Raw genomic sequence first — 25460 nt, 5'->3', positions numbered from 1 at the left:
TGAAAATATCTTAGACATGACCCTTAGGGATCTAGGAACTTTAAATTGTTTCAATGGAATGGATTGGAATGAGAGCGTCTTTTTAATTTAGTATCATTGCTCTTACCAACAATTTAGTTGTGTATTTTTTGTCAAAATGTCTAGGGTTGAGCTATTTGTTGCACATCAATAGAGGGGAGAAATACAAATCAGAGAGAATGCTCAGATTGATTCAAAGTCATATAGCTGATGCAGTTCCTGTTCAAACTCCAAGTGGGCAGGCACATTCTACTTTTAGATTTCCATTGGGATCGTCTTCTCAAATGGCATCATTACTAATGGAAATAATGGCGTGAGTATATATTTCAAAAGACAGATAATTAATTGCTTTTCCAGGCTTATTTACTTTTTCTGTCTGTGCTATGCATAACACGCTTTCATATTTGTATTGTGATATTCATCATGTCATTTATAACAATTATAAAAAAGAATACATGAAACTCATATTCTTAAATTATGGAATGTAAAATGACAAATCATGTTTATGATATGTGCATTTAATCGTTCTTTCTTGTCTGGAAGCAAATAGGGAATGGAAATTAATTAAAAACACTTTCAAATCTTATTGATATCTTTGGGATATCAAGTTATGTCATCATATGTTCAGAAGATTGATTATCTCCTGATCATGAGTTCCATATGTGTTCTTGAGATGTTGGGCAAACAAAATTTACCAAATTCTGAGATTTCAGAAGCATCTGATGAGATTCTTAACAAGTTGTTTCCATCTTGGGAAACTTATTGCCATATGTTTCCTGTCACTTCTGGCATGTCACCGGTCGCACGACAAATTTTACTGCCAAACAAAAACTCATTAATTGGGGCTTTGGGTTCTCCATTATTGGACTGTTGGTGCCTTGGTCAGGACTTAATCTTCTGATGTAAATTCATAGCCAGAAAAATTCAGACTTTTTCTCTGTTCAGGGTTCTCCATGCTCTTTCCATGGGCTTAAAGATCTCAAATGATATTCAGAACTGGATTCTATCATTGAGTGGGTCATCTGGTTAGTGGATACAAAGATTTCCTTTTCAATCTTCTGAAATCCAATTGGCCGAGATTTCAATATTCATTAGAATTGCATAAAAATATTGGGTCCTTGTGGGGATCTACTTTAGAGTTCAATTTTACGCTCTCAAAGCTCCAATCATATTTATCTATTGACACAAGCTGGATTTTATGAAAACAAGGTCAGATCTGAAACTACCATACTTGCACTTTTCCACCTGCTTGCCTGCAAGAATTGCCAAGCCCCTAAGGATGTGAATAGTTAAACATGTTCCTGAATTTCCAGTCAGTAGCTAGCAAGGACTACATTGGATTCAGTTTAGATTTCAATGTCTCAACTATGTGAGCTGAAGATTAATAGTTAGTGACGATTATAATAGACATCCTGCAGTATTATGAGTTAATAAAATGAATGAAAAATGAATTGTGCGTAGGTATGGACAAAGCACAACCATCAAAGGAAAAACATATATAAGAATCACCAAACAAGGAGAACTAAGCATGAACGTGAGGAATATATTTTATATCTGGTTTTCATAAGGAATGTGAAATGTGATTCAGCAAATAGGGGACGAAACCCCTCAAAGATTAGATGTTTATGTATGAAAACCCTTAATTACTCTTATCAAGTTAGTGGATGTAAACCCCTAACTTAAAACAGCAATTCCAAAACATTTCAAGACAATTTAAAAGGAATCTGCAGATCAGAAGAAAGATTACAGCAGAATAATATTTTCAATTTGTATTAAACTTTAAAATTAAAAATTTTTAAGTATCAAAATCATAACTTTGAAGTTAAATTGATATCTATAATTAATTTAGTATTATTGTGAATTTGGAATATCCATTTCAAGCAAAAATAAGGAAATTTAAAATATGGACATTACAAATAGTATTAAAGCTATATTACTGCCAGCCTGGAGAAGCTGATATGCTGGATGCTGATACTGTATATGGCCTTTTGTAGATATAATACTTTTTAACCAAGGCTTCTTTTTAGATTGCATCAATTGGTATCAACTCTATCATTGGGTTCTACAAATGAGACTGGTTTGAGAAGTAAAATAACAAAATTGCAAATGCCAAATACAAAATAGTAAATACTTGTACATTGAACAATGAACATCAAAGTTTCAAATATCAAATAATGAATTAAATCAGAATAGTCAAGTCAATACAAAATAAAATTTTAAATTGTTGAATCGGCAAATGGAAGATTTCTGTTATATCAAAAAGATGATTACAATGAGTGGCATGATATCAAAATAAGTACAAAATCAAAATGTTAAAATGTAGTGAAGGTTCGAGTCCCCTTATCATGCCTCGGGAGTTTACTCCTCAAGGAAAACTCCTCGTCATTAGAAATTCTAGAATCCTCAAGGTCAATATCCACCAAAGGAACAACAACCAGCCCAAACTCTGAAGTTGTTGCATTCTCATCCTCATCAATTTGTGATGGCTTCTCTAGCTCTATATTCTATTGTGTTGTTGGGACCTCCTTGTACACATGTGTATTGCAATCATTGATAAAAAGCTACTATCTACAACCACTGTAATGTCCCCTTCTGTAATTGGGTGTAGTTTTTTTCCAATTTTTTGCCATCCAAATTACAAGAGCCTTCTTTTATCTATAACTCGTAGACAACTCCTTTACTTGCCCCAAATGAGTGTCTTGATATTAATGAAGACTAATTTGTAAGGGTTATTTTATCCAAAAACAACTCTGATACTTAAGTTGGTGATGTTATAATTGCCATATAGTGAATTTTGACTTTTGGTTTTTATATCAAAAACATTGCTTTATGTCTCAAATGTCATGAATAAGGTATATCTAAGTACATATGAGGTTGTATGTTTTGTATTGGCCTGAATCTGCTAGAAGAACTACCTGATTTCCTAATGTAACCAAGCAGGGATTTGATGTCTATATTGTATCCTTTATCCAGATATGCGAATTAGCCTTGGGTTTATAAGATTATCTGGCTTATTGTAATATATAGAATCTAGATAGTCTGATACTGATCTGGTTATTTTGAGATCAGCATTCCTATCTAATGGCTCTTGTAGAGCACTCCGGATCTGAATTCGCATGGCAATGTTCACTAAGATTGCCTTCTACCAATGATGGAAAAGTTCCCTAAGAATGTCCTCTACCAAGTATGACGACGTTCACTAAGAATGCCCTCTACTGAGAATATCTTGGATTGTTGAACTCCCTTCAGGAATCTCGAGATTTGTCACAAATGCCTTCTTGGATCTCTGGATTCCCTTTTGAATTTTGTCATTCATCACAAATGGCCTCTACCCAAAATATCTTGATCTCTAAATTCCCTTTAGGAATCTCGACATTCATCAAAATGCCCTCTACCAAGAATATCTTGAATCTGTGGATCCCCTTTAGGAATCTCAACATTCATCCAAATGACCCTTTTTAAATCTAGTACATAATTAAATCTCATACTTATTTTATCACACATCTTCCTTAAATGATCTCAATTTGTTCCTTATGCTTTCATTCTTTAGTATTGTTCTGAATAGATATTACTGCAATGTGTGCATCTTTTTAGAATCAAAACTTGTCAAGCCTTAGTACTGTTTTGTTGTTTGACGCTGAATGATGATGATGTCTTTTCTCTTATGACTGAAAAATATGTATTCCCTTAGATCCTCTCTTATTTGATGATTCCCTTTTTATCTTTCACCTTGGAGGATGGAAGGATCCTCGTCTGATACCACCTAATGTCACCTTCTCTAATTAGGTGTAGGTTTTGTCCAATTTCTTATCGTCCAAATTACAAGAGCCTTCTTTTATCTATATCTTGTAGACAATTCCTTTTCTTGTTCCAAATGAATGTCTTGATATTAATGAAGACTAATTTGCAAGGCTTATTTTATAGTTTACCCAATAACAATTCTAACCCATATAATTGCTATATACTGAATTTAGACTTTGATCCAGATATATTGACTTTATGTCTCAAATGCTTCATGCAAGATAAATGCTGTTGTGACTAAGATTGATCTGAGTACATATGAGGTTGTATGTTTTTATCAAAGTAAAAATAATCGGAATCAGATCGGAAAATTGTGAATTGGCCATGAATCAGAATCGAATCGGCCACGAATTGGAAAATTTAAAAAACCCTTGAAATTTAGTGAGTAACTTATTTCATCAACCCTTTATCGCTGATTCGATTCATTGATTCACAAAAAATCGTTTGGCTTGAATCGAATCGCCAAATTGCATGAATCGCGTGAATCACCATGATTCTCAGAACTATGGTTTTTATTGATCTGAATATGATAAAAGATTTACCCAAATTTGCTAATGTAACCAATCATGGATCTGATGTATATATTGTATCCTTTATCTACATATGTGAATTGGCATTGGGATTGTTAGAGTATTTGGCTTGTTCTAAATAGATGGTCTTATATGGATCTGGATTTTTTTGAGATCAGAATTCCTATCTAACGGCTCTTGTAGAACACGTCAGATATTGAGCACACACACACACACATTATATTAAACTGCCACTCATTACACACACACATTTTATTAAACTGCCACTCATCCATGGTGATCTCCATTTAATTTTTTTAATCTATCTGTACTGTTTCTGATAGTGATATATATGCTTTTCCTGACAAATAGATGGAGTGATGTATTCCATTTCCAATTTTATAAACCTTGTTGACCTCTGTTGCAAATTTGTATTCTCTTCATTGAGCCATCTATGTTCGATGATTTTCCAAGTGCGCATATTGATCATATTTAATGACTCATCTCAAGTTTTCTTATTCATTGCCTAATTGAGTTCTTTTCATATTTGTAATCTCATTACCTGTTGCCTAAATGAATACAAATTTCCCCAATTATTAATTTCCTATTATAGATTCTCATTCCATTGCACGATAAATGGCTACCCTAAAGTCTAATTACTTAGCTGATACATTTTGTATTCCTCTTGAATTCTATTCTTTTGGTACTCTTGTACATTTCTAGGGCTGCCACAGTATTAAGAAATATGATGGAATCATCCATAATGAAATTTCAATCAGGTATTCCATGGATTCTCTCACACGATAAATGATATCAATGCACAATTATTCAATTGAAGAGAGGATTGTTTGTTGTATCCTCTAGATGTCAATGAATCATGGCGGAAATATGATTGGCTGCAGAATTTCCTTGTCTGCAACATTCTACACTAAGGGTGGATTTGAGGTTAATATTACCGCTAATCTATATATGATATGCTTGCATAGACAAGATTTGTGTTCAATTTGTTTTGTGAATGATTGTCCCTAATGAGATTATCATTGTTCCATTCCCTATCCTCAGATGGTGGATCAAATGTATGTATTTTTCCCTCACTGTATATCACGTCGATTCCAATCAAGAGTTGTGCCCTAACATATCACCGTTAATTGATTAATGTTGACTAGCTATCAGATATCAACCCATTAATCTTGGCTATTTGATTTATTATTAATTTGATTTTTATTATATATATATATATATATATTGTTACTTTTATTATATATTTTGGACTTATATTCTAATAATGTCTAATGTACACTCATACACCTCTCCAAAGTTAGGTGCGCCCCCATACCTATAATAACACCACGGACAACACCAATGGATCACCAAAACTTTCATTTCTGTGGGGAGCCAACAATGGTCCATTGGTTTTGATTTATGACATCATTTTTCCTTATTACTCAAGAAAGGGATCTCTTAAATTTCACAGTGATGACACTCAACATCTAGATGCACATATTTCAGCACAACTTGCAGCTTTTTCTGATCAATGAATTTTTCATCACATTTATTAATTATTTGTCTTGATGGTGATGTGTACAACTGTAGGTTCTGTTTAGATACATGCATTCCTTAGTTGCCAACTCGTAGCACCTTGGCTTGACTTCGGAGGCAGATGCATGCTGATGTGGACGCCTTATGGATGTGCATCTTAGGCATCTCAATGATCAGTGGATGGGTAAATATGCGGGATGCGCTTCTTGTGAGCATCCCACAGGGCATCCGTGAGCTTCCTAATGCCTCCACGGGCCCAACGTAAAAAATTGATGCTTTTCCGAATGAAAATACAACTTAAAACACATTAAATCATGTCCTAAATAATTTTTTTAATTTCTGATCCAGATTAGTGTGTCTTGATTGTTGATTGATTAACAATGAATCATTAACTAAATTTTAATGTTGTAATTATAATGTTTTTTTATTTGCATTGGAATCAGTGAACATAGACGTATATGATATGGCTTATTAAGTTATTAGTTATTTTAATTTAAATATTTGTGAGCTATCAAATTTCTTTATCAATGGTGAAATATCATACTATCAAATGATTTAATTTGTATGCATTTCTTGCGTATATATATATATAATGCATGAAACAACGCCCCTTGTTTACCGCATAGATTAATTGATTGATGCACACAGACAATAGATGGAAATAGCAAAACTCCTTTAGTTATTCGCCTATGCCAAAACATTACATTATGCTTGATGATATGATAAGATGATTACAATGCTTTCCGAAGGGGGGTATAAATACTCTCCGAAGGGCCTTTCAGAAGGTTCCCGAAGGAACTCGTCGGGCACAAGTCGACTACATGACAAATAATATATACTATCCTACCCGTTGGCTCATTACAATTATTTACCGACTACATCATCCCCCCCAAAAAAAAAGTCGTCTCCTGACGATGATACAACAAAATTGTGCAAGTAATGACCAAGATTCAACTCCTCCCGCCATTATTGTTGTTGCCACTATTGTTGCTGGTGGTGGTGGTGTTGTTGTTGTTGTTTTGACTGCGCCAGTTGTTTCTGTATTCGCCCAATGTGGCACCTTCCGTACTAGTGTTCCCGCTCCCTCCTGACACGAACGCTTCTTGCGTGAGGAACACTTGCTGTGGTGCTCTTGATTTCAGGTTGAAAGGGCATTCCTTTATCGAGTGTCTCAGAATCTGGCAAATCTCACAAAATTGATCTTTTGGGCAGGATCCCTTCGTATGGCCGCCTTTCTTGCACTCCGTGCACCATAGCTCATTGCCCTTAGTCTCCTTGTTCATGTTCTTGTTCATCCAAATCATGTCTTTCTAGAGGGCACAAACCTTCTTGCTGCTGCCCTCATCATCGCTACTATCTTCTCCTGAAGATGCGTCGTTATCTGAATCAGACGAGTTGCTCTTCTTCTTCTTTTTTGTCTTCTGGTCACTTTCGAGGTTCATTGCTTGATTGTATGCTTCAATGTATGTCGATGGTGGCACGATCTTCATCTTCTTTCGCAGCTTCGAGCGAAGGCCTTCAATGAACCATCTCTTTTGTAGCCCATCAGCCGGCTTATTCTCCATTTTATTGATCAGGTCCTTCAACTTCCTGGCGAAGACTCAGAGTGTTTCATTCTTCCCCTGCTTAGTATTGAATATCTTCACTACAATCTCATTATCGTCGCGCAATATTTGAAATTTTGCAATAAATTCCTTCTTAATATTATCCCAACTGTTTAACTTTTGTGGATTTGTCTTAGTAAACCAATCAATCGCAACACCCCGTAGGGTAGCGGGAAACTGTCGGATCCATTTGTTTGTATCTGTTATGCCATTTGCCCTCTAGATCGTTTCACATGTTTTATAATGTCAGATCGGGTTGGCGGTTCCTTCACCATCAAATTTAGGCAACTTTTCTTTTGGTGCTGCCATTATTACTAGATGTTGTGGGTTTTGTTGTGTACCTACGCTGTTTTGCACTCCCGCGCTATTTTGAATACCCGTGCTGTTTTGTATACCTGTACTATTCTGCACACCTGCGCTGTTTTGCACACCCTCGCTGTTTTGCACACCCGTGTTGTTTCCAACACCCGCACTGTTTCCGACACCCGTGTTGTTTTGTGAAGAAGGGTTTTTGTCAACTGAAGCTATTTGTTCCAGAAGTATATCTCGGACGAAGAGTTCACTCCACGCTCGTGCTCCCTCGACACTTCGAGCCGTGCGAGTCGATCCCCTTCTGTCTGGATTCTCTTCCCTCAGCGTATACAAGTTCAGAAACTCCTCCCTTGCTTCTTCCATCAAATCGAGCCGCTGTCGAGTCTCTTCCAACAATTTTTCAGTGCTTCTATGTCCGTTCGTAACTTGCTGAAATCTCCGTCTGCGTTCAGCCTGTTGTGCCAAAATTAAATTTTCCTGCGCTGCGCGTAATTCGTCCTTTTCCTTCAACTTATTCTTATTCTTGTTCAACTGATTCGGCATTTAGTTTTCATCTGTCTGTCGTCGTACCAGATCCATCGGGCAACGACGCCAAATGTTTACGGCATAGATTAATTGATTGATGCACACAGACAATAGATGGAAATGGCAGAACTCCTTCCATTATTTGCCTATGCCAAAACATTACGTTATGCTTGATGATATGATAAGATGATTACAATGCTTCCTAAAGGGGGGTATAGATACTCTCCGATGGGCCTTTTAGAAGGTTCCCAAAGGAACCTATCGGGCACAAGTCAGCTACATAACAAATAATATATACTATCCTATCTGTCAGCTCATTACAATTATTTACTGACTACACCCCCCTCCCCCCCCCCAAAAAAAAAGAAAAAAAGAAAATGTATATTGTGCATCCACACACCCTATTTTCGCACCTGCACTTGCACCCAAATCAACAACTTACGCTTATTCTTTGAAGTTTTGGTGTTATATATAAGCATATAATTTGTTTTCTAGCTTGGCGGCAATGATACATCCTACAAGCTGTAGCCTTGATGGTGAAGATATACGATGAAAGTGGGCATCTTGGCCTTGCTCTTCTAATGGATTAGGCATCTAGTTTTTTTATATTCATTAACTTTATTGTGACCTGTTACACCATTGGATATGCAGGACATAGTGAATAATGTCGCAACTTTGTTTGTATCTTATTTACTAATACTTCAGTTGGATGATTATCAATCAGGAAAAGCAGAGAAGATTACATTTCATTCATTTCTTGTATTTGTAGCAGTTTTGAATAGGCTAATAAAAATTGCTGCTGTTATATATTTCTTTTTCTTATAAGTTCTTTAAAGTGAAATGGTTGCAGTGGTCTATATTTTGTTGTTTAAATGAGTTAATGATTCTTGAAATTAATTACTTTATAGGAATTCTCTTGAACTTGGAGTTGATGGAGGAGATCTTGAAGCAACTACTTTGGAAGAAATCTTTATGAAATTCCAAGGTATTGAGTGTGTCACGACTTCATGTTTATTGAATTCATTGTGTTTTGAATTGGGATATTCATATGACTCTTGAGTGTGTGTACCTAAACATTATAATTATGTAAATCGCCAAAGTCTCTATAGATGACTCAACTTCTACATATGGCATGGCTAGTGTAAGTGGCATTATAACTCATTTAGAGTTGAAATTGTTTTCTCATCTATGGTATGCATTAAATTGATTTATAGTTGAAATTATTTTATAATCTATGGTATGCATTAAATTCTTATTGATGGAAATTTATTACATGCTCAACAAATTTAGTATTTGTGTGTTTTTGAACATTTAATCATATAAAATGTTCGAAAAAATCACTGAGTTTTTCCGAGTTTTCACTGAGTCCCGAGTTTTTAAAATCTTTGGGCTTGCCAAGTTATTGCTGAGTTCGAGTTTTTCAACTTTGGATTAATCAAATGGAATGTGGTTTATAGCTTCAAAAGATCACTATTTACTATCTTGAAAATTGCTTTTCATACTAGCTACATTGAGGAACCTATCCACAAAGCTTTTAGTACAGACAGGGTGAGAGAGATGCATAGCTTCTAACTTCTAAGGAAGGCTCAAAGAGAAACTTGAGCAATAGAATAGAAATGAACACCTCACAATTTTTACCCATGTGATGATAGCTTTGTTGGACAAGTTTTACATTTTTGTCAGAGAAGGTTTATCCTCCTTGCAAAGATGGATCTGCAAGATATAAATATCATTTCTTTGTCCATTTGTATCAATTGATATTCTTATTTGTCTATTATACTTTAGTGTTAGTGCAGTCAATTTTAGTTTCATACAATGCATATCAAATAATTATGCCATAGTTAGGCAAGAGCCCACAACACAATGGTAAAGTTGAGAGCCTTTTATTCAGGAGGTCTTGGGTTCAAATCTACTTGAGTTTAATTAATAATAACACGTAATAATAACTAATCTTGGCTTCGGCCTCTTATCGATCAAAAAGAAATTATGCCATAATTAAAAAATAATAAGAGAGAGAACTTATCGTATATTTAGGACACATACCAATCGTGATAAATGATATGTATCATAAGTTGCAACTACAGAGATGCGTGATAAAGATTGTGATGGTATACAAGTACAGATTTGTCCAATATATGTAAGAGTCTGTCTCCTAATATTACCAATGGTATAATGTCTGTCTTGAGTTTATCCTCCCTAGCTAAGAGGGACCGTTGATGGTTGGTAGCTTCTGTCGGATAAACCTATATATAAATTATATGAGATATAATTGAGATATAAGTATATGAAAGAAACTAATATAATAATGATATATATAAATAAACTAAATTTATTATTATATTAATTATCTGATTAACAAATAGACGCATCTCTTGAAGGGATATGACTCTTCATGGTTTATTCTCAATATAAATAAGAGATCGTTGTTATTTGGAAAACACATACCAAATAAATGGCAATGCTATTACATTTGCAGCAGTCCTCGGAAAATCAACATCTATCCACTTTTCCTTGAATTCCTTTTGTCATCATTTCCATGTTGCCCCGCGGCTTATATATTTCCATATTTAGGCACATGACTATGATTCGAGGGTCCCTTTTATTTTCTATCTCGTATAGGGCATTTGCATCCATGCCAGTATTTGCAGCGACGAAGTTATATTAGGGTTAAACCAAGCGGACAAACCCTAGTTATCATCGTAAAACTACAGTTGTTCCATGCATATCACATGCATAGAAGGGATTAATGAAATGAGCTTCATTGACTATTCAGCAAGGTCAACAATCAACCAAGTTGGTAACTGATTGTATCAATGTTTCATGGTGATTGGCTTCATTTTAACGTTCTGCTATGTGAATTGATCACTTGGATCTTGCTAATTCATACCTTTGCCTATGGTTCTTGTTTTCTTGAAATATATTTCTTTCATTTGCCTTTGTCGTACTTTGTTGTGTCTATCACATGTGTTGGTAATTGATTGCTATTATTATTCTCCTAATTTCTATACACCGTTGGCTTAATATGTTAATGGATCGATCCTTAGACGTATATCCTTTATTGTCTCCCTATTTCTTCTTTTGATCTATATTCTCCTTGTTGTTCATATTCTTTTTTTGTATTTCTTTAATGTCACCTTTGAGTTTGTTTTTATTCTTCTATTCCACACGTTGTCTGCTTATTACCTGACTTGACATGAAATTCCATTCAGATTTTGATGTGATGTTTCAATGAAACTCTCTGAAAATGCAGAGTCGATTTCCACTTTAGATTAAGGGCTCATAGATTGCTGAAAAATAATTGGGAACAAATTACCAATTAATTTAAGGGCGTGCAGGTTGTTTGAAAAAATTCAATTGCCTAAGTCAATCTTGTCAGTAGATTGCTTCATAAATCAAAGGCTCGCAGACTTATTGTAGATAGGAAATACAACAAAAGATAATGTATTCTTCACTTCTTGCTATTCAAAATCTACTAGGCATTATTGAGCACAATGAAATGAACCAAGTGAGAGTTGCAGAGGCGAAGGTTGTTGATTCGTCGCTGGTTTGCCCATGCTTGTCGCCAAAAAAAACCACATTTCTCTTCTAATTTGCAGCATTGTTCTGATACCCTGTAGATTTTTTGAGGACCGTTGTGTTGAGATTATGAGTGTTGCACACATTGCATAATACTGTTATATTGTATTATTTTATTTTATTATGTAATGTTGCACCTAGGTGCACCTAGATGGACATGCAACATGTAAAGATTCCCATGGAATAGACTTGATGGGTTGTATTGTAACATTGCGATAATATTTGATGTCATTATTTAATATTGGGGAAAATAAATAAATGTCTAATATTAAATGTGGGGTCATTGTGGTAGGTAGCACATGTTTTATGTAATACCACTTGGTGGTTTTGTAGGACTTGCTACTATATGAGCAACCACAAGGGTAGTTGTAGATGTAAGGAGGGTAAAAGGCGGAAAGCGAAAAAAGGAAAAGTCAAGCAAGACAAGGCTTGATAGGTTAGCCAAGGGAACGTTTGTGAAGGCTAGAAGCATGGCATGGGATGTGTGGATTCATTCTTGTTCACATGGATTGCTTGGTTGTGGCTATGGTTTTGAAGGCTTCCATGGTTGTATTGCAATTTTTTTTTTGCTGAATAATACATGGTGATGGATGCTTTTGGAGCTTGGGTTTTTCTTCCTCAATGAAGGTTTCTTAGGGTATATCTTGTGTCACATTTTGTGGGCATGTCTATTTTCTTGCACGTGGATTTTAATTGCATATTTATCTCAGAGCTATTATGGGTTATGTGGAAACTATAATATTTCTCTTGCATGTTTCCTTACATGTTGCAAATGTAATAGCACTGACATGTATTTGGTATGTGCTTTCCAAATGACAATAATCTCTTATTTATATTGAGAATAAGCCATGAAGAGAGGCATCCTTTCATGGAACATGAAGGGAGATGTCTATTCATAAATCAAATAATTAATACAACAACAAATTTAATCATAGTTATATTATTTTAATTTCTCTCATATAACAATAAGCTTATATCTCAAATATAATGAATACGTATATATATAGGTTTATTCGACTGAAGATATCAAACATCAACAACAAAGAAGGGCCAAGAGTGATTCAAGATTAAGCGTTAAGATTTCTTCTCACAACCCATAATTAGGGTTGCCAAATTTACAACCAATTAGATGAAGGCACAAATTTATGGGCTAATAAGAAAATTATAATGATTTTCATGGCCAATGAGAAAATAAGACACTTGGCACAATTTGATTGACTGTGCTTGAAACTGAAATTTTTTGGTTGGAGGAGACAAACAATTGCAACCTCATCATCCTTATCCCATGCTTGGAATCTTGGCTTGAGAAGATGTTTGTTAAAATTGAAAAAGTATTTCTTACTGTTTGAGATTTTCTCCATCCTTCGAAATTTCCTCATGGAATTGACTTGAATCACCTACATCTTCGTGAACCTGTGAACTTGATCTTTTTTTATTCTCCTTAACTATGTTCTTATGTAGCTGGATCCTCTTTGCTGTCTTTAATTTCCTCTTGATTTCAATTTGACTTTGCGGGTTGATAGCTTGAACATGAAACCTTCCTTCTCACTTGAGTCCTCAGGCTTAAGCCATCTCCTTGTAGTATCCATTTGAAGTCTTGAGGCCTTGATCATCACCTTTCCCTGTAGCTTCTCCTTGTAGATTTATGTTGACATGATGATGGAGGGTATGTGGACCAACAACACTATGATTTTCCAAAAATGAATTTTAATTCAACCCTTCTCTTTCTTGAGTTCACCTTGCAAAAAAAAAGGAGAAAAACATTAAGTTGTGGAAAAAATCTGAAAATAAAATCACATCAACAATAAACAAAACTCATCCCAATTCAAAACTAACCATTGTGCAAAGTCGAGTCAAATTTTAATCTCATCTCAATCCAAAACCATGTATTATTATTATTTTTTATTTCTAATTTTCGTCACTTTCTCAAATTTTTTTTTTTGAGAGTTAGGGTGATATTGGTGACTAACAAAGAATAAGAGTGGGCTGGGGGAGATCCAGAGTGATGTAAAATTTCCCCAGTAGGTAAATTCTTGAGAGATGCGAAATTTCTCTAGGAGGGAAATTCTTGAGAGATGTGAAGTTTCCCCTGGAGGGAAATTCTTGAGAGATGGGAAATTTCCCTAGCACCTAGTTTGGTCACAAACTTCATCCCATTTCTCAAATGTACAAACCCCTTCTCTCTCGGACTAAAATTCCACTCTCCACTCGAACTTGGGCTATGAAAAATCTTCAAGTGGCATCAAAGTGCTCACACAAACTTGACACCAAAATTGTCTTCCCAGCTAGCCAAAATTGCTCAAACTCACCCGGACTTGGAAACTTGAAAAAAAGCCATCTAAATTACTTAAGACAAAGACTATTACTTGCTAAAGAAAAAGGAGGCGGTCCCCATTTGCAATGGGGTGATGGTGTGAAAACCACACAACATCTAGCACCCACCCAAAGAAACATTCCATAACATTTCAAGAATAAAACTTGTGCGGAACCAAGGACCTTTGATCGACTCCACTTCCACCTATCCAACAACTGGGAAATGCACACAAAATGGAAGAAACCATGAATTGTGCTTAATGCCTTCATCCTCGATTACACATGTGTGTGCAAGTGTATTTATTTTCCGCTCGACAAGAACATAGAAAGCTTCCCAGATCCATTGGACATAGCTATTTAAATATCCTTACTCCAAAAGCATCCTAGATAGAGCCTCATTGCCAGTTAGGCGTCCATAGCCCTGATGAGGTTATTGTTGTTCTTATCCACAACCATTGCTCTACCTTTGGTGATTATTTTTATAGCACTGGAAGAGATATTTACATATCCAAAGCCAAATCGCCTTTTTTCTTCTCTTTTCTCATTCTTTATTTCTCTTTCTTTTGATATCGCCTTTTTTTTCTTTTTCTCTCAATCTTTTATTTTTGGCTTACAATCATTGAAGCTTGCGGAGGGTTTGGAAAGTCACAGTGGCGTTGAAGCAAGTGTGTAATTTTTACTATGCCCAAGACTTCTTGAAGAACCCGAAGACTTCTTCAAGACTTCCTCAAGAACTTGAAGCAATTGAGTGTAAGTAAAATGCTATAACCAAAAGACTTGGATGTTTCAGACCCAACGAATGAATTCTATCAAAATTTAGTACAAATCCTTTTCAAAAGATACATCTATGAGGAATCCAATCTCCAATCCAAGGAACTAGGCAAAGAGATATTTAGGAAATATACCAAACAAATCCATTGGGAGAAATGCCAGAATATGTTGTCTAACAACTTGCCTTTCTCACAAATTTGGATCCCTCTATCTAAACTAACCAAGCAAACAACCAAACTAAAGAAGGCTAGACAACTAAAGGAAACAACTACTTATCTACTTAGGTAAAAAGATTTGGGGCAAACCTACAGACTGGCTTTCTAAAGCAAACTAAGCCAAGCAGATAATAGAGCCATTCAAAGAAATCTCAAGTCAAATGACCTGGGGCAAATTAACTTCTTGGCTCGACAAGGAAACAACTATTCTAACCATCAGAAAGGAAACCTACTCTTAACCCTCTCGAACCAAGTGGTTTAGAAAAAACCTACTCTAACTATGTACAAGAATTTGGAATCGATGACACAAACCAAACTAATATATACAGTTAATCTAACATGGTTTCTCAAGATGTTCAACAACAAGAAGGCTTGAGCAATGGTTCTTAGTGTTGCAAATTTATCCTTATACTCTGAAAATATAATTATTACCCCATTTTCAAACTCAAGAAAATTATCATGCAAGATCAATAGTTGAGGCAATTTGTGTAGTCCATGGTTAATCCAAATGCAAGTTTTCTTTCTTAAACCTCCATAATCAAAATAATAACTTTCAAATTTTTCAACATTAGAAGCAAGGAAAGAAACAACCTTGCATGTCACGTGTGATAACTCTTGTTGAAATCCTTGTTGATCATCCATAGCTTCAGGAGGTCGTAATTTGTGTTGGACACCTCCTTTGACGACAACATCAAACTCATGGGTGCGTAAGGTAGGATTACACTTTTGGTCAAGCCCTTGGAATATGTTTTAGCAGGCTTGTCCTTGTACAACATGAACCATGTGTCCTTGTGAACATTGCCAAGTGCGTTCTCAAACATAAAAGATTTCTTGATGAAGTCTCCTTCAAATATCTTCCCAAGTTTTTCAAATGCAATATCTAATTGTGACATCAACCTAAATCTATTGCTTCCTTAAATTTCTTGTCTGACCCTTATAGTGAAGTGATGTGTGAAAGTTTTTCCTCTTGACTATCATTGTCGTTATGTTCAACCACGGTTCCTTGATGCAACTGATTTCTTTCTTCAATATTTGGATCCCAACTTGAGTGATGACTACCACCTTCACTAGACAACCAACTTGGGAGCTGGAATAAATCCTTGCCACCTCCTATAAATATTTCCTCATACCAACCCATTTGAACCTTGATCAAGTCAATAGTGTCTTGACAAGATGGACAAGTAGATTTTGAATGTGAGGCAATTTACACTACACCAAGTATATTCTCCATATCCACTCCATGGTTTCTTATTTCTATCTTCTTTGAAGTCAAGGAACTCTAGAGGCCTTTGAATTGATCAATACTATAGGTTCATACACTTGTGAAAATGGAGATTCTCCCTTGTATTGCCAAGTCTGCCCTCAAGAGAAATATCAACAAATGCATCTGCTCATGGTTAGTGGTGTCACGCATCGTACACTGCCCTATTGCTGCAAGTTGAGTCAATCATATGGATGCAACCGTTTGTTCAAATCAAACCAATTATGAAGAACATCCATTTGCATATCCATGAGAAACCTTTTCTTCGTTTTGGATTTTTGAGTTTTTTGGATATTTTGAAATTTTAACCTTTTTTTTTAATATTTCACTTTTGAAGAGATCTCCTATCTCAAATACAACTTGATTCGTTCATGCCCTTTTTCTAGGACCAATTTCTATTGATGTGAGTTTTGTTCCACTACAACATGCAGAATCAAATACTTAAGGTTTCAAGGAGAAATGCCAAACAATCAATCCTCTCTTGATATAAGGTCATCTCTCATGCTAAGCTTGCAAAGTATGATTTTGAAATGATGTCAAGGCTCCTTCTTAGTTGTGGACTTCAGTCAGCTTTATGATGTAATATGTTGGTTATCACAAAGGGACTTACATTATTCATTCAATGGGACTCTTGTACTTCTAAAGATTTGGCTCTGCAATGTGCAATGAAATTGTAGTTTGATTTTCCAACTTTTCCACTTCAACTTTAACTCCAACTTAATCATATATTTTCTATTTCTAGTTATACTACTAACTGCGAATGCAAGGAATAATGGATGACTTGGACTCTACTAGATGTAATCTTGCCAACAACTCCACCCACCTAGTGCAAGCTTCTAAGGAATACTTGACTAGTTTTCAAATCAATATCAATAATTTTGTTTTTATTTCTAATTTTTGTCACTTTCTCTCCTTAATTTTCTTTTTCCATGAGGATCGGATTTGCTGCCTTCGGACTTTATCCGAGGCTGAGACCGAGACCCATCTCATTTTCAGGTGCCCTATCTTCTATGAGATTAGAGGAAGATTCTATTGCCTATTCAAAGACTATGAATGCCTTTCAGCCTTCTTCAGCTACTCCGACTAGTGGTGTTTATCTCTTTACCTTCAGGAGACCTGCTAGCCACAGGACCATACTTTACAGGTTATGTTTCTTCAAAGTCAAGCCTTCAATCAGCTCACCACCACCTTTTTTCCATCCTTGTCTCGTTCGCGAGGTATGAAGCGACAACTCACTACACCCATCTCCGAACATACCAGATCAGCTAGACCTTGCTATAGTTTTCTCAGATGGCGGCACTCTACTTCCAGTGCTTCCTTGAGACGGGCTTAGACCCCTATTTGTGTTAAGCCTTGTCCTTCAGTGCTTGACTTCTTTTCACCGAGCAAGGATCTCTAGTCCTTCTTGTCTTTTGTTCCCTTCGATTGGTTTCTTGTTTACGCTTTCCCAAACACCATTTGGTGTACTAGTTGTTTCAATCTTTTTTGTGTTGTTGTATCCTCCAGTCCCTTAGATCCTAGCTGGTCTCTTGTTGGACATTAATATTATTATCTTATCTTATTTTTGAGGAGTGGTTGGGGTAAATCCTAAGAGATGTGAAATTTCCCCAAGAGGGAAATTTCTGAGAGATGTAAAATTTCCCGAAGAGGGAAATTCTTGAGAGATAAGAAATTTCCCCAGGAGGGAAATTCCTGAGAGATGAGAAATTTTCGTAGCACCTAGTTCACTCACAAATTTCGTCCTATTTCTCAAACACGCAAACCCCTTCTCTCTTGGACTAAAATTCTACTCTCTACTTGGACTTAGGCTACGAAAATTCTTCTAAGTGGCATCAAAGTGTTTGCACAAACTTGAGACCAAAATGTGCTTCCCAACAAGCCAAAATTGCTCAAACTCACCCAAACTTGGAGACTTGGAAAAGTTTCCAGCTAAACTTCCTAAGAAAAAGATTCCTAATTGCTAAAGCAAAAAGAGGGGCTCTTGATTTGCAATGGGGCGATGGTGGGTAAACCACACAACAGGTGGGGGAAGGAAGGAGGTGTTGTATGGTGGGTAAGTTCAGGATTTGGGTGAAGCCGTAGGGTAGGAGTGGTTGCCTGTAAATGTTGCCTGATAATATTTCAAGATTTCCTCAATTTTGTTAGACAAATTGCACAAGTAAATTGAGAGAAATTATTTGTTAGAATGCATCAGAGACATGTAGAAATATATAAATGCAATTAGTTGGCCAAATATAAATTACATTTGCAAACAATGATGTTACTCAGATTTGCCATATCCGAGCAAGGTAGTTGTATAAGTAGAATACGTTAGTTTTGAGCTACATCTAAACTGGACAAAAATGAGGAAGGTCTTTCACTTCCAAAATGGCAAACAATTAGCTAAGTTCCACAGAATTCACAAATACCAAATAAATCAAATCACATGCCTACAACAAACCAACTCGACGGACATTTATACCTCATTGTAGGAAAATTCTCAAGGGAGAAACAATGCGCCAACACATGAGACAATAAACACCCACAAAAATTAAAATAGAAATAGGCCTTGAGTTATAAATCGATGAATTATAAATCGATAAGTCTCAGACACAAAAGTTCAATATCTTATTTTATTTATTTTATGATAGGGTTGCTACAAATAAAAGAATTTCCAAAGACATAACACAAGAAAATATGGGTGACAGGAACACGAGATGCAAGAAAAGAGAGATTTGTGAATTTCTTGGATGCCTTGGTTAGAAGGCAATAAGCTGCAAAACTATGGGCAAACAACCATCATTCTATGTGATCTTCATGCTCAACCCTCTAAAATGCTAGGAAACAACCTCTAGCATTTGTTAACAACTAGCCATCCCTAGGACGACTAGAGAATGTTTTGGAGACAATTAGTCACACCCTGCATTTGGGAATGCCACAACACATTAAAATAAAAAACCAAAGTTATTTTCTTTTTCTTCTATACATGCATATGAGAATCAAAACAATATATAAAATTTGAAATGCATGAGAATAAAAGAGCTATTCTAATTTTAAATGTATGAGAATCGACTTTAGTCAATGAAATACACATTAAAAGTTACAACTATTGAATTTTCTGAGTTGTGCCAAGTGCAAGTCTAATTAGTATGCTTGATAAAGTTTCATTCTTTTGTTTTGAAAACAAAACAAAAAAAGATGCACTATTTTGTTTCTTTGTTGTAATTTATTTCGTATGGAAATGTTTACAATTTGGCACAGACCATAGTGGTTACCATTAGATGATCCACTTCTACTAGAGGGGGATATTGACTCAAGTGGTTCTAAATCTCTGGATAGTGATGGCCAAAATGAGGCCACTTTCATAGACTATTGTATTTTGATTTTTAAGACTTTTAGATGTATGTTGAGATGTTTGGAACTTTGGATATTAATACACCATGGATTTTTTATGTTTTAAACTATAGTTATAATGCTTCATTGAAAATTATAATGCTGTTATACTACTCTTCTCATGATTTATTTACATTTCTTGCTCTCCATAAATAGTAATATATAGTATATGTATGTATGTTTGCAGCCATCCTGTATTGTCCCCTAAAATGCCCCCACAGGAAATTGACTAAAAATGTGTCCCCTATCATCCCCCTATCCCTGTCCTCTAAACGTTGGAACATAGGTTGTAAGTGATGGTAATGACTTTGTGATAATTATGTTGATGATCTTGTCATTGTGGGCATTAGGACCATTGTTATTCAACAAGTAAAATCATATTTTTTTAAATTCTTTTAACATGATTTGAATATGCTGCCTACATTATTGCCTTGGTGTAAAATTTTGGCAACATGACTAAAGCAATAAAAGTGCATCAAAAATGATCCTCATGGTTATTATTTGAGTATGGAAATACTCGACTTAGCGAAAATTATCAGAAGACGAAAAAACCAAAAAATACAAAACTATGAAACCCGTGGTTCCTCAAAAGCATTAATGTTGATGGGGACAAGTAATAGAATAGATTGTTTTTTGTGACCATGAGGTTTTGTTTTATATCACTTTGGCATATTTAATTTGATATCGCACGTTGTTTGTTATACTTGAATAAATGATATATTTAGCACTTGTTTTTAAATCAAGAATGTGTTAATGGAAGAGTTCCATGACTCAGACTTGCCTATGACTTGGCAAGGTTGATGTGATTTGTGACTTGCCAATGCTTCAGCGACAACTCGACAAAACGAAGAAACATAGATCTTTCATGATTTAAAACTTTGTTTCATGCACCTATTATTGAGTAAATCTTCAAGACACTATAACGTCATCAAATAGAAGCTATTTTGATCACATACATCCATCACATAAGTATAACCAAGGAAAATATATTTATGGCATGTAATGGTTACTAATTATTGCATGCCATATCTATATTTTCCTTGCCTGTACATTTGTTAGCAAATCATGTGAAAATATTGTTGAGATTATTATACAAAATAACACTAAGACAATCTCTATTGTAGTGTGGTTGATTGAACTTGTAATGCACTATTTTATGGGCTATGCCTTGCATGTTGGACTCGCCATAGCTTAGCAATTGATGCATATTTACTGCATTAATCATATGATGCTGATGTTGGGGGCTCACAGATGAGCACTGCAGCTTCTTTCTCTGGCATATCAGAGTAAGTATAATACTATAAATTATTGTAGCTTTAAGATAAAGAAACCTCTTTTTTGCAATATGCTTGGGTCCAGCGAGTCATGGCATGACCCATATGATTCAGCCAAGTCATGCAGGTCATGGCCCATGACCCATCAAGTCATCGTGACAGGTCATGTTGGTTGACCTGCTCGCAACTCACCTAAACTCGCATGATTTGCTGCGAGTTACGGAACACTGGTCTATGTTATATACTAATGTTACATATTGCGGATTAGTTTTTCTCAAGATTATTGTGCTCTGTGGGGATGGTTATTTGATGACTTTGCAACCACCAGACCTTTTTGATTGACCTCTTGATTATGTTTGGGTTAGACAAATATTCGTGGATATTTTCTTGTAATTCTCTGTGTTTCTCAATTGCTGTATTTTTGGAGAAAAAAGATTAGAGCTTTATTTTGATGCATCAAAAATCAAATTCAGTTCCTGAATAATATCGGTACAAGTAGAATCTTTTATTTGTATCAGATAAAGCTTTTATTCACTAATTAGCAGATGGATGTGGGAGCATTACTATTGCACCATGATCTAAGTTTTGTTTATCTTGCCTCGTGAAGAACATTTTTTGATGGATGGCTCATGTATGTTTCTTTGTGTGAATATAAATGTTTTCTGTCCCCACCAGATACTTATACTTTCAAATGTGTACTAAAATGCTAACATTGTATGCATGCTTTTATACTTCTCATCGTTGACACAGTTAGCGCCAATGATTATTCAAATTAAAGATTGACATAGTTTAGTGGCTTCAAATCTTATCTTTATTGTCGCCTTTTTCAGAAAGAAAGAGATGAAGATTCTAATTATTAGCTTTCTGAAACAGCTTTATGTATTTCTTCTGTTTGACAATTATTTTAATAAAATTTCTGCCCTACCTTTTCCAAGCTTTTGATTTGTATGTATGGCCATTGGTAGTTTTATGTTTTTTGTCTGTGGATGATTATCCATGATCTGTGTAGATGAGGGTGAGGATGAAGCTGCATCTCTCGAACATGTATCCAATGAAAAGTCCTTTGAAGATATAGATGGTGAAAGTGAGTCATTGCTTGGAGGTGCAACATCAAGAGCAGTTATCCACAAGGGAAATGTTCTGAAAATGCAAATTCAGGGATTATTATCTACTCGTTTTTGTCTTTATAGGTAAGCAGATATACATGCCCACATAGCTTAAAGTAGTTGCTGCTTCCCATTTACTGTGTCATGATGTAATGTATTTATTTGTGGGATGATTTTGTAATTCTGCCATATGTTTTTCCTTGTCGCTAGTGTATTATTTTCTATCATATTTCCAAATATATAAATAAATGAAATTTAAAAAATTAATAGTTAACAGAAATTTGATGGTCTACTTACTGATAATTTGCAAACTACAAATAATTTAATCCTTTGTTCATCTAAACACCATTATTGGTGTAATCTATATATGGCTTGGCATTTTCCAAATCCATCAGCATTTTAAAACTCCATGATTTGGCTCGGTGACTCCTGCTAGCTCCATGTCTTTAGGACTCGGCACTATCTGAGGCTTATTTTTTTTGTCATTATCATAGGCTCCAGATTTTTAGAGAGCTTTGCATTTTACGGGAATGACTACTTCTGCATGTATTTACAATCGAAACTCCACCTAAAACCCCCTATAACTTAAGGCAAGCAGACATTTCCATGTGACTTGTATATTGCATTACATTGCAAATAAAATGTAATGTTAATCTATAGTCCCTATGAGTAAGTGTATTTAGAGATTTTAAACATATTTCACTATATATTACATATAAATATAATAATAAATAAAAGTACCGATTGCTAGAGATTATTAGAGGTTTTTAATTGCCTTACACATTATATTACCTTTCATCGACTATGTAGCATTATATGAAAAACTTGACCTCAAGCCATCAATAATTTTAATAAGATTTGCACATTATAAACTACATGTAAAATAAGGTGCAATGGAGATGCAAAGGTTATCTAAAAACAATGAGATTTTTAATAATATATTACATAATATATTGATAAAAACTTAACAAATAAAAGCAAAAAAATTATAACAAAATTTTTTAAAAATAAGATTTTACGACTAATGATCATAGAGAGAAATCATTTAATAATAATAAATGGATTATTTACAAACATATTTAGAAATGTACTTAGAGCATAAAATGATGTTCTTAATAAAAGCTACTGTTGAATTTTAGTGGGGTTGACATCAATTTCACTAACATGAAATCTATGATTATATATATATATATATATATATATATATATATATATCCGTTCAACATGGAGACACATTCCCCAAAAAAATCCCATCGTCTCTGGGCTAGGGACACTGTTCCAGTGGTGCCACCAGCTTGGCATTGTTTAGGCGGGGACAGGGGGACATCCCAGTGTTCCCTGAGGGGACAGGTGTATGGGAACAGGTCGCTCAACCCCTTCAAGGGACAGCTAGGCGATCCCCGTCCAACCAATTAAAATAAAGTTTGTTTTAAAAAACATTTTTATAATATTCTATTGGTTGTATTGACTATCATATCATGCTGCTCAACATAATCCTTTATGATGAAACAGTCGTACTTTTTTTGTATTAATTATCAGTTAGACAAAAGCGGAGTGCATAACTGTCTTAGCACATTGAGCTACAATCACAATATGTCGGGAGTTATCATGAAATACATACAGTAAGCGTTACAATACTTAGAAGAGATCATATTTAGTTAAGTGGTTCATTCCAAGCTTCATCAGTCATCATCCACCAGGTAGTCATGAAGATAGATACCAGTAATGGGGTCGCTTCCATCTGAGTGTGGAGAACTGTCTGAACCACCATCAGCACTTACCCTCTGCTGGGCACCTGAAGCAATTCGATGGTCAAGTCTTTGTGATATCCTTACTTCAATACCTGTGGTTCCTGCCGCCATTTTCCATCATTGTTGAGCTTCTGGATGAATTCTGCTAACGTTAAATCAAATGCATCTTTAGTAATCATTTTAGTATGACCATATGCAAGTTCTTTAATAATGCATTCAACCTTTCCTTCTCTCAGCAACTTGAGGAACTTTTGTTCTGAAAATTTGAAAATTGTTGTCACCTGCAAAGAAATATTAGAATACGAGTCCCCGAAGAGACTCAGTAAGGTACCTAGCCTTGTTAAATATATCATCTTTGCTAGCTTTCCAAATTAGCCAAAGCACATGAGCAGAGAAGATAGACCAGAATGTGTTAAAGAATGTTCTGTTATCAATAATATGGCCTGAAAGAATGGGGGTAAAAGCGAAATTACAGTTCAGATAAAGACCAAACATACTTCAAATCTCTTTGGCAAAAGTACAATGAAAGAGAACATGATTAACAGATTCAATGTTTCTGCTCACAGAACAAATATCAGGTTCACCCTCTGGTCTCTTAAAAGGCAATTTATGAAGGAAGAGGCGCAACAGGAAGCAAGAAATTTTGGGCTTAATGAGTTTGCACCACAGATTATTAAAGTATTTGCCCCAAGTATCATAGTCTAGGTTCATTTTCCACTTAGAATTGAGGTGATCAAGGATATCAAACTTGCAAGTTAGGAGAGAGTAAATATATTTGCATTTAATAGAATACAGATTAGAGCCATCTGGCCACCTCAGGACTGCAGCACAGGCTCCCATTTATCAACATGGTTTAGGAAGAGCAAGATTATGACAAGTTTCTTTCAGTAATGAGTATGTTCTCCATTGAATGTTAGGAATGTGAAACTTAGAACCAATCTCATCCCAATTCTTAAGTTCATTATTGCGCAAGACATCCTTGAAATATTAAATGTCCAGTGCTCCCCATTTTTTGGCAGAACAACCTTGTAACAATGCCAATGGTTTACCAGAATGGAATGCGTTCCACCATATAGATCTGTTACCAAAGATACTTCCATCCTTCTTTATAAGATTATTGCCACTGACAAGCTGTTTGATTGTGTTCCAACTCCAAATGGCTTTAAAGACATTGGACCCTTCAACTTTAATGTCCATCTTTAATGACAACAGATCAACCGGTCCTAGTCCTTTCCAAGATTTGGCATGACTGATGGCAGCCCTCAAAATGTTGTTCCTGATCAAGATCTTCCAAGGCTCCTCCCCATGACTCGCTTTGGCCCTTGAGTCTGCAAAGTCTGTAAGACCAAGTCCCCGTAGTTCTCTACTCTGGTTGCACCAATCCCAACTGACTGCATGTTTCTTCGTATTGCCCTTTCCATCAGATCACAAGAAATCATGGATAATTTTATGAAGGAAATTTAATTGACTATGGATAAATAACCAGGTTTAGGAGTAATATATAGACTAAGAG

At 35.4% G+C, this 25460-nt stretch overlaps 1 protein-coding gene across 2 annotated transcripts in view; it reads left to right on the top strand.

Moving 5' to 3' along the window:
• The window catches only part of LOC149543915 (uncharacterized), a 354620-nt gene that overhangs the window by 197932 nt on the left and 131228 nt on the right, over positions 1-25460 (top strand). For both annotated transcript variants that reach the window (XM_089798562.1, XM_089798563.1), the window contains exons 20-22: positions 145-331; positions 9217-9293; positions 22100-22280. In XM_089798562.1, coding sequence (XP_089654688.1) covers positions 145-331; positions 9217-9293; positions 22100-22280 — 445 coding nt within the window. The remainder of the gene's footprint in view (positions 1-144; positions 332-9216; positions 9294-22099; positions 22281-25460) is intronic.

Source organism: Cupressus sempervirens, chromosome 8, assembly GCF_028749045.1.
Source record: "Cupressus sempervirens isolate cs-2001-9-10 chromosome 8, ASM2874904v1, whole genome shotgun sequence".
Classification (NCBI taxonomy): domain Eukaryota; kingdom Viridiplantae; phylum Streptophyta; class Pinopsida; order Cupressales; family Cupressaceae; genus Cupressus; species Cupressus sempervirens.
Note: the sequence above shows the minus strand (reverse complement) of the source record. Positions and strands in the feature narration are given on the sequence as shown.